This window comes from Garra rufa, chromosome 7 (genome assembly GCF_049309525.1).
Source record: "Garra rufa chromosome 7, GarRuf1.0, whole genome shotgun sequence".
Classification (NCBI taxonomy): Eukaryota; Metazoa; Chordata; class Actinopteri; order Cypriniformes; family Cyprinidae; genus Garra; species Garra rufa.
The window spans coordinates 47,500,707-47,511,913 of record NC_133367.1 but is presented as its reverse complement, the minus strand read 5'-3'; the positions used below and the strand labels follow the sequence as shown (position 1 = coordinate 47,511,913).

Below are 11,207 nucleotides of genomic sequence, written 5' to 3'. Positions count from 1 at the left end.
TTGAAATCAAATAAATTCTTACCACATTGGCAGATTATTCTAAAAATAATTATTATATTAAAGGTCACTAATATTTTTTACTTGTCTAGAAAATCCTCCTTGATTTAAGAATTTTGTCTGGAAACAAGACAAAAAAATGATCCTATGAGAAGATGCTTTCTTCTGAACAGAAATCAGAGCTTGAAAGAGGTGGTGACAAAAGCTTCTAAAGCAGAATGACAGTCACAAGACACAGATGATAGAATAATAATAACAGACTGTTAGAGATGTACAACAACTCTTTTATTGAATTGAAATTGAACAAAACATGGCATCCACTTCTGTTTGTGAAGAGAAGAGCGGGAATGTAAAGGGTTTAGATTACAGGTAAAGGTTGTTGAACATTTCAAACAAATTCCAGGAATGATCTAAACATCTGCATGAATACAGTCACAGGCAAACAACAAAAAAACAACAACACTAAAACTAAACTAAAATTCAATAAACACGGTGTGTTTGCACCTTCTGAAGAACCATCACCAATGACAATGTGGAGCTGCAGATTCCTCAGGAAACTCCTGTCACAGAGAAAGCACTTGATGCAGCTCAAGAAACAATCACATCAACCTTTACTGTGCGAAGAGCAAAATCAAGAACAGATTTAATCATCTACTGATGAGCTGAGCTTCAGTGACTGGAGACACTCCAGCAAACACACATCATGACGGTCAAATTTCAGAGAGTGTCCACGAGCGGATCCTGTCCGTATCCATGTAAAGAACCGCACATGTTTTTCTAGCTGTTGGTCCCGGGGAAGACTGATTCCTGTCTAAAATGATTAAGTGATCCATTCCTGTTGGTCTCTGGGTATCTGAGCGCAGCTCTGCGCTTCATGCAGTTTGTGTTTATTCTGTGGTCAATGCTAACATTCATCTCTTAGTGTCTAGAGGTTCGGGAGACGTGCATCGGTCTCCTCCCTCATTCAAAGGCTCTTCTGTCAGGCGTGTCTCCGTGCGTCTCTCACTCGTACTCCGCGATCAGCACCATCATGCCCACCCCCAACAGCAGAGCCAGGATCTCCAGCAGAGACTGCCAGAAACTGGAGCGTCCCACCAGCAGCTCCGGGAGAACCGTGACGGTGGCGATGTAGACGAAGCCTCCGGCGGTGAAGGGCAGGATCCAGACGGTCGCCGCCGCACCCACCCCTTCGGCCAATAAGGAGCAGGCGGTTCCGGCTAACGCACCAATGGCGGTGAGGAGCTGAAGACACATGGCCTGACGACCACAGCAGAGTTAAAGGAGCAGCTCACTTTCAGAACAACCATTTACAGATGATTTACTCATCCAAGATGTTCACGACTTAAATAAATAAATAAAAATGTTTCTTGAGGAAAACATTTCAGGATTTCTCTCCATATAATGGACTTCTATGGTGTCTCCAAGTTTGAACTTCCAAAATGCAGTTTAAATGCAGCTTCAAAAGGTTAAAAAGTAAATAAATTATCAATTTGTTTCAAAAATGCTAGATAAGAGCCTTCTTCCTCGGCTGGGAACGTTTAGAGTCCTTTAAAGCTGCATTTAAACTGCATTTAGGAAGTTCAAACTCGGGGGCACCATAGAAGTCTTTACGACTGAAGAAAAAGACATGAACATCTTGAATGGCAAAGCAACTTGCTAATCATGCTAGCAACATGCTAGCAACTCGCTAATCATGCTAAAAACATGACGACAACTTGGTAATCATGCTAAAACATGCAAGTAAGTTGCTAATTATACTAGAAACATGCTAACAACACATTAATCATACTGAAAACATGCTAACATCATGCTAGTCATGCTAACATCATGCTAGTCATGCTAGAAACATGCTACATGCCATCCATCAAGCCATCTATCTATCAAACACTAAGCTTTTAAAACTACTTTAAACTTCAAACTATTTCAGACTGAAAACCCTCAAACTATTAAAACTTGGAAATCTTTTTAAAACTTGTTCAAACTTTTCCTTTCTCAAGCCAACTTCAAAGTTAGTCTTGAACCTTTTTATCTAGTTAACAGATTTTAGTTCTGGAAGACTAATCCTTTGAGGTTAAAGTAAGAGCAGTGCTGTTTAAGTCGACATGAGACTCTTTCTGGCTGTCTGGAGCTCTGTACCTTCCTCTTGGTGCAGCCCGACTGGACGAGAATGGCGAAATCTCCGATCTCGTGTGGGACCTCATGTAAGAGGATGGTGATGGTGGTGACGGCGCCGACCGCCGGACTGACCAGGAACGACGCGCCGATCGCCAGACCGTCCGTGAAGTTGTGGGTGAAATCGGCAGCCAGGTTCAGATAACCAGACACTTTAATATCTGCAGACACACACAGATTTGGTGTCAGCAACACAACACAACACATGAGAACTCAAACGCTGGAGATCTTCATACCTGAACTCTTCTCCACTGGTTTCTTTGCAGCTTTCTTATCAGAGTTTTTCTCTTTCCCTCCCTTCTTCTCTTTTTTCTTCTCATCATCCTCTTCGTCGCTGTCTTTCGCCTTTGGAGCAGCTGAAAACATGGGAAGAAAGGTTTTGTTATTGTATTTGGTCAACATTGTCCATATCTCCGCTCCAAAAAAAGATTAGGAATATTGCATTAGGAATATTTTGAAACTGCTTAAAGGAACACTCCACCTTTTTTGGAAATAGGCTCATTCTCCAACTCCCCCCGAGGTAATAAGTTGCGTTTTACCGTTTTGAAATCCATTCAGCCGTTCTCCTGTTCTGGCATATCACTTTTAGCATAGCTTAGCATAGATCATTGAATCCTATGAGACCGATAGCATCGCGTTCAAAAATGACCAACGAGTTTCCATATTTGTCCTATTTAAAACTTGACTCTTCTGTAGTTATATCCTGTACTAAGACCAGCAGAAAATGTAAAGATGTGATTTTCCAGGCCGATAATATTAGGAACTATACTCCCATTCCGGCGTAATAGTCAAGGAAGTTTGCTGCCGTAATATGGACACAGCAGGCGCAGTAATATCACACAGCACATCGTGACCATCTGCATGCACAGGGAGCGCTCCTTGTTGGAAGTTACCCAGCTGGGAACTAATTTCAGGCGCTGCGTGATATTACTCCGCCTGCTGTGTCCATATTACGGCAGCAAACTTCCTTGACTATTACGCCGGAATGGAAGTGTAGTTCCTAAACTTATCGGCCTGGAAAATCACAGCTTTGCATTTTCCGCCGGTCTTAGTACACAATATGACTACAGAAGAGTCGAGTTTAAAATAGGACAAATATGGAAACTCGTTGGTCATTTTTGAACGCGATGCTATCGGTCTCATAGGATTCAATGATCTATGCTAAGCTATGCTAAAAGTGATATCGCCAGAACAGGAGAACGGCTGAATGGATTTCAAAACGGTAAAACTCAACTTATTAACTCAGGGGGAGCCTATTTCCAAAAAAAGTGGAGTGTTCCTTTAAAATGTGAATGTAGTGTGATTAGTTGAAGACTCTTACCATGAGAGTGTGAGTGAGAGTGACCTCCCTTCAAAAGACGAACAAATTTCTCCACCACTAGAAACGCCACGATGCCACCCAGCACCCACAGCCCCACCAACATCATGTGACCGTGAGCAGCACCTGAGACAGAACACAAGCACTGACTGACACTTCACAAACCAGAGAAGAACATCTTCCAAAACATTTGATTCTTGCATTCCATTTGGCCATATTATAACTTTGGTTAGAAAAACACTTATTTCAGCGATTAAGCGATAACCTACCGTGGGAGTGGCCATGTGACTCCTCACTATCGTGTGAGTGACCATGTGACTCGTCGCTATCGTGCGATTGGCCGTGATGAGAATGAGGTTCTGTGTTGAGATGAAATCAAGGAGTGAAGGTGTGACTAGTTAGCAAAGCAGATTACACAACCACAGTGCCCTCCACTAATATTGGCACCCTTAGTAAATATGAGCAAAGGTGACTGTGAAAATAAATCTGCATCGTTTATCCTTTAGGTCTTTCATTCGAAAAAAAATCGCAAAATTCTAACCTGTCATTTAAGTAAAACGATGGAAACTGGGGGGGGGGGGGGGGGGGGGTCATTAAGAAGTAAATGTTTTTCTCTAATATTACAATTTTTTTTAGTTCAGCAGGGTGGCTAGGAGTATAAAAGTGTCCAGTCATGATGTTCTGTTCCACAGGATTATAAATATGAGGAACACAAAAGCCAAATTCCCTTAATCATCCATCTCAAGAAGTAAAACCAAAGAATGTAGTTCTGATGTGCAGAACAAGTTTGTTTAGCTTCACAAAATAGAAAGTGGCTGTAAGAAAAGAGCTAAAGCCTAAAATAAAACGATCAGACAGCCCCTACATCACCACATGTTGTTCCAGAGGATTTCAAGAAAAAGATCCTCCTGGCCCACCCAAAAACAAACTGGACATGTTGTTCAGATACATGGCTTCATGGATTCTATCAAATACCAGCAGATAAAAAAATCTAAACCTGACTGCCTCTGTTTGGAATCTTATAATGGGCCATGATTGCATCTTCCAGCAGGACGATGATCCTAAACAAACATCAAAATCAACACAAAATTGTGTCACTGAGCACAGAATGAAGCTGCTACCATGGTCACCCCAGTTCCCTCACCTGAACCCTGTATAGAAACTGAAGAGAAGAAGCACCGACATGAATCTGGGAAGAGAGAGATTCTGGAGAAATGGTCTCTGATCTCTGGTCAGGTGTTTTCCAAACTCATTAGACATTGTTGGAGAGAACTCAGAACTGTTATCTTGGGATAAGGATGTTGCAATAATTGGGTGAACTAGAGAAAACATGTATTTCATAATGAGATTTCACCCTTCAATGACTTCAATGTCACTTCACTGGGCACTGTACATCTGTCTGCAAAAGTAGCCCAGTCTTGAACAAAATCTACACCACCAAATCTAGAAATAGATTTATACACGCTAATAAATGTATATGGTTCACTATAGATGGCTAGGGAAGCTACGAGTCATGTGACAGGATGTTAGAGTCACATGACCTCCACAACGTGCGCACTCACCCAGAGCGTGAGGGATGAGATGAAGGAAGGCGTCTCCCAGCAAACCTCCAGAGGCGAAACTCAGGAGCACTTTGAGCAGGTTCTGGTGCTTGTCCGTGTTTGACTGCACTGGGATGAGGAAGAGGATGAGGAAGGGAGCAGCGCTGATCAGCAGAGTCGCTCCAATGGCCTACAAGCACCAAAGAAACACAGAAACCTCAATGAAGGAGCTCCACAGACCCCTGGAGGTTGAAGTAGGAACTGCAGAGCATCTGAGGACTGAACAAATGTCTCCATGTTGTGTTTTGCTAAATGTTCTGAATATTACTCATGTATAAATGTGGTTCACCTGTTCTAGAGTTTTATAGCTGTATATATATATATATATATATATATATATATATATATACACACAGTAGTCAACATTTGAAGTGGATCGAAACCCTTAACAAAGTTGTCCTAAAACCAAAACAATACTTGTTTTTGTCTTAGCACAACTTTGATGAACTTTTTTGTTCCACTTTAAATGTTGACTACTGTTCACACATGTACCCATAACCTAATATTTTTTGTTCAGACGGTCCATAATCTGATTACATGAGTCAGGCACATAATTCAATTTCATTTTCAAATGATGAGATGTTTTATATGTAGCTATATTTAAAAAAAAAAAGGGTAATAAACACTATTTATCCACATCATGTTCAGTAGAACATTTTAGGACAAGGACAAAGCAGCAAAGGGACTTCTGTGAACATTTTTGAGCAAACAAATAATTCACAGTTATAGAGCCAAAAACGGTTACTTTATAGTTAATAAGCTGAGGTTTCTACATTAATTTTATAATTGGATCATAGATCATGTCAAGATTACGTCATGAAAAATAATACTTCATTGCCTTTATCAGACATTAAACTGCATTAATGTGACCCTGGACCAGTCTTCAGTAGCATGGGTATATTTGTAGCAATAGCCAAGGTCACAATTATTGTATTATTATGTTTCATGAAAATATTTTGTAAATTTGAATAGTAATATGCATTGCTAAGAACTTCATTTGGACAACTTTAAAGGCGATTTTCTCAATATTTAGATTGTTTTGCACCCTCAGATTGCAGATATTCCAAGAGTTTTATCTCAACCAGGTATTGTCCTATCCTAACAAACCATACATCAATGGAAAGCTTATTTACTCAGTCTAAATTTAAAAAAAATGACCCTTAATGACTGGTTTTGAGGTCCCGGGTCACATATAAGCATAACGGGCAAAGAATGAATAACTCACGATTTGCACATAGCCTAATAATGTACTAACAATTGCACACTACATTTCATAAACTATGAACTACTTTATGACTGCATTAAATGTTAACAGTTTGAAAAGAATTCACAGAATCTGAAAACCCTGCTGGGAAAAATCAGCTAAAACCAGCCTAGGCTGGTTGGCTGGTCTTAGCTGGTTTTAGCTGGTGGTCTCCCAGCCTGACCAGCCTGGGAAAGTGGCCAAAACGCCTCTAAAACCAGCCTGCTGACCAGTTATGACCAGCTAGGCAGCCTGACATATTCTGACATTTGCTCATTGATCAGTGTATGTTACCTGCATCCAGAGCTCCACTGTGCTCCGCTTCCCTGATTCCACATCGCTTTTCAGTTGCTCTGCTCCGTGATTGTGTTTGTGTGAGTCTCCCTGATCGTGTGAGTGTCCGTGATCGTGATGGTGATGGTGATCGTGATTGTGTCCGTGATGGTGATCGTGTGAGTGATGGTGTCCGTGATCATGTGCGTGTCCGTGATGCTCCTCTTCAGCATTAGGCAGGTTGGCTTCAGCGCTCCATTTGCTGGCCCCATGATGCATCTTGGCCCCTCCGTGCGAGTGACCGTGGCAGCCGCCTTCGCCGTGGGAGTGTCCGTGATGATGGTGGGAGTGAGCCAGTGTCTGCTGACACACTATCACCCCAACACTGATCAGCAACAGTGATCTGATGTAGGTCCCCATTCCTCCTGCACAAACACAAACACAATGCATCATCATCAGCCATAATGCTCACACTCGATTTTTTATTTTTAAGCAGGGTAACACACTTTTACCATAACCAGTGTTGGGGAAAGTTACTTTTAAAAGTAATGCATTCCAATATTGAGTTACTCCCTAAAAAGGAACTAATTGCGTTACTTAGTTACTTTTTATGGAAAGTAATGCGTTCCGTTACTTTTGAGTTACTTTTCAAATCTGGGCAGGGCTTGCTTGTTTGTTTTTAATATAAAAAAGTTGTATTTTTGTCAAATGTAAAAGCCTTTTCACACCAAAAGCCTCAGGCTTAGAGAAAAGTAAATCTCCGTCTGTACAGTAGACCGCAGAAGAAAAAACGCCAACTCTTCAGCAATAAAAAAGGAAAACAAATGTTAGAGTCATTTTGTGCTTATTAGTATGGATGAATTGGATCATCGAAGTTTAAATGGAATTAAATACATAAAGGATATTTGTATTATTTAACATTTTAAATTTTTGCAGGTTTAGCGTTGAATTTCACAGTTTTTATTCATTTTGAAGAACACTGTATCTGTTTTTAGTGAGTGAGATGAATTAATGCATGTTCACATTTATTCTAGAACTAAAGGAACATCTTACAATTTCTCTCAACATGGAGACACTACAGGAGAGCTTTTAATCAATAAATGGGCGGAAAAAGTGACTGTTGTTACTGATTTAACAAAGTAACATTTTCTTGTCAATTAAAAAGTAATGCATTACTTCACTAGTTACTTGGAAAAAGTCATATTATTACGGAACTTGCGTTACTTCTAATGCATTACCCCCAACACTGGTCAAAATAATATAGAAACTAGAAAAAAATGTTCAAAACAGTTTTAGATTATAGCATTTCACAAATGATGTCAACTACCCAGATTAGTCACAACTCAAATAGCTTGAACTAGTCTGGCAGTCTCTTGGAGGTCAGTTTGTAACTGCAAAAAATGCTTTTCTTATTTAGATTTTTTTGTCTCGTTTCCAGCCAAAATATCTGAAAATACTTAAATCAAGAAGGAATTTCTAGACGAGAAAAAATTATTTTCAGAAAAAAAAAAATAGTCCAAATTTAGTTTTTGCTTAGAACAGGCTAAATAATCCGAGTACTGCTCACTGCAGAGCCAAATGGCCTCCAGCTCCACCTCTGAGTGAACAAATGGGTGGAGTTAAGGTTAGGGATAGGGTAAGGGGTAGGGTTAGGGTGTGGTGTCTATCTCCGCCCATTACCTCTAGCTCCTCCCATATGGCTCTGCAGCCAGCACCCTCTCCAATAATCTGCCAACGAGGAAAGGAAAATAATCTCGTTTTCTGTTTGAAATAAGATTTTTTTGCTTACTCCACTGGCAGATTATTATGGCTGTTCTAAGCAAAAACTCACTTCATTTTGCCTTGTTTTTTTCTGAAACCAAGACAATTTTTACTCATCTTGAAAAAAATCCTTCTTGATTTAAGAATGTTTAGATATTCTGGCTGGAAACAAGACAAAAAAATCTAAGTAAGAAAAGCATTTTTGCAGTGAGCTTTTATGATCTCACTCGCTTCAATAACAATTGACGAATGAATGAATGAATGAATGAATGAATGAATGAATGAATGAAAATGAAAGCAGAACTACATCCTGCTGCAAAGCGGACATGATGACAGCAGACACGATCACAGCTATCATTTCAGAAAATCCACTTCCTAGAGGTCTGTGATGACTGTGATTATGGTTCCACACCACAGGTTATTAAGAGCATTTCCTCTCTAAATCAGCATTTTGGAGTGAAGTATAATGACTAGGAACATGACTAAGAGCTTTTCATCTCAACTTTTCGTGACGTCGTATTAAAATCTCTGCATTTCTCAGGAAACCTGAATGATCAACAGACACAAACGTACTTAACCAAGTCTAGCGATCTTAAATCAAGTGGTTTCACAGTAAGCAAGCAAAAGAGAGAAGAAAAGAAGGATAGTAGCATCTGTTGATGAGGCAGACATCAGATAAAAGATCCAGGCCTCATCATTAGGAGTTGGTGTGTTTGAATAGGATTATCGCTTCTCTGCAGCATCAACAGATGACTAATAAAGTGAGCTAGAAAGTGAGCAGAGCAGTGATCACTACAGTAAACAAAGATCATCATGTAAATACCTGCTGCTGCTGCTGTTGTTGTTGCTGTAAACGCCTCGCGCACGCGCCTGTCTCGTGCACAGTTTTGCAATCTGCAGTTCGCTAACCGCACACGACTCCGACAACGACACAATCTAATTAAACTCCAATATCGCTAATGTTGCGCAGTCGGTCAATTCAACACCATCAGATGCTGCTCTCACACTCAAACCGACGTGGCATTTAGTCAACGCGCTGAAATCCCGCGAGACTTTACAGCTGCGTGTTCAAAAAGACCCAAAACAATGAAACAACGCGATACTACAGTCACGCGTCAAGCCGGATGCGAACGCTTTACGTTCAATACTTGCCTTTTTAAAAGCTGTTGATCGTTAGTAATTTTTTAAGGTTATCTTTCTTTCGTTGTGCATAAAGATGAACCAGAAACCGAGGGTTGATTTGGAATTTGGAAAAGAATTACTGCAATGAAATCACCTATGAGACACATACAGTGGTATTGCTGCAGGGGGCGCGCGGAGACTTTGAGTTACACCACATTCACACTATCCGTCCTAAATTCGTGATAGTAGTCATTTTCAATACTATTTAGGACAGATAGGGTGAAATAAAAACAAATGGTCAGTTTTACTTTATTCATTAAGGCGAGACACTGCAGGCGAATAGGGTAAACAAATAAATAGTTATCACCTTACTTACTCAGCTGATTGATTACTTTGATAATTGCAAATATTTGTTGTATTACAAGTTTTCTAAAATGTTAGGTTTAAATATGCAAATTAGCCATTATTTAATGAAATATGCGCTAATTTGCATACATTTCTAGAACAAAAATCTAAACACTGGATGAAGTCAGTTTCAAAACTCTTTTTAATTTTAACTTTTTTGACACATTTAGAGTCAAATGTTTTTATAGAGGGGATATTTTGGGTCTCATTTCTTCACAACATAATTCATAAAACACTTAGAACAGACAGGAAACACTATTTTTTTACCATTTTTTTGTCAAATAAAATGTTGTATAAAATCAAACAAATTATATATGAACAAATCCCTCTGTAAAAAATCGTGAGGATACAGACAGGAATACAAATGTAAAGTGGAGATTTATGGCTCAGTGTAGGAGAAAAAACTCATGACCTTTAAAAATATGGATTGTAATTGAAAGTGCTATAAAAGAAAGACTTAACAGTGTCTTTTGGATGTTTTCTTTCCACTAGTCTGCTAGTTTTTGATGATATTTTTGTGTCTGTTCTGCAGATATAAACTGATGATGTTTGAACGATCTCTCGATCAGACCATCATCTGGCCTTTACACAAACAAGAGATTCATATCTTGGTAGAGTTAGGTGTGTGTTTCCCCACAAAAAAAAAAAAAAAAAAAAAACTTTGTGAAACACATCTAATACCAATACACAAATAAAATGTACTAGATATTATAATGGTAGCATAACACTTTACAGTAAGTTTCGATTCATTAGCTTCAGCAATCAATGGACTGAAGGAGGTGAGGGCATTATATACAAGATAACAAACTCAAATACAAACAGCTGTGCTAATTAGCAACAATGAATAACCATGACAACTAATATAGGAAGAAAGAAAAACATTGTAAAAGTATTAAAAAATGAAACCAAATCACATTACATTAAGAAGAACTGTGACCACTTAAACTACGCAGACATTTTTGGCCTCTCCCACCACAGACCTTTGGACTTTTGAAGAATTGAAGAATTTCAATTTATGGGAAATAATTTGTTTAGTTAAGGATATTTAATTTGAATAGGAAAGGAGGTGTGTTTTTATAACAGAGTCTGGAGGCTTGAAAGAGATTACTGACAAAATAGACCTATATATGTAAATATATATGCTGTTCAAAAGTTTGAGATCAGTCGTTACAATATAAAATAATGTTTTTTTAATTTTATTTTAATATACTTTTAAATAGAATTTATTCCTGTGATGCAAAGCTGAATTTCCTTCAGCTGTTCCTCCAGTCTTCAGTGTCACATGATCCTTCAGAAATCATTCTAATATGCTGAT

At 39.0% G+C, this 11,207-nt stretch overlaps 1 protein-coding gene across 2 annotated transcripts; it reads right to left on the bottom strand.

Annotated features, from left to right (window-relative positions):
• Positions 1-260: 260 nt before the first annotated feature.
• Positions 261-9,393, bottom strand: slc39a7 (solute carrier family 39 member 7). 2 transcript variants are annotated; one of them, XM_073843985.1, is made up of 8 exons: positions 9,189-9,393; positions 6,626-7,029; positions 5,050-5,218; positions 3,757-3,846; positions 3,491-3,613; positions 2,406-2,525; positions 2,134-2,330; positions 261-1,254 (listed from the first exon to the last, which is right to left on the bottom strand). In XM_073843985.1, the coding sequence occupies exons 2-8, from the start codon at positions 7,022-7,024 to the stop codon at positions 1,000-1,002; spliced, it is 1,353 nt and encodes a 450-aa protein (XP_073700086.1). In that variant the 5' UTR covers positions 7,025-7,029; positions 9,189-9,393; the 3' UTR covers positions 261-999. The 2 variants fall into 2 exon arrangements, with proteins under 2 accessions (XP_073700086.1, XP_073700087.1); XM_073843986.1 differs by having other exon boundaries at positions 6,626-7,026.
• Between the last annotated feature and the right edge of the window lie 1,814 nt (positions 9,394-11,207).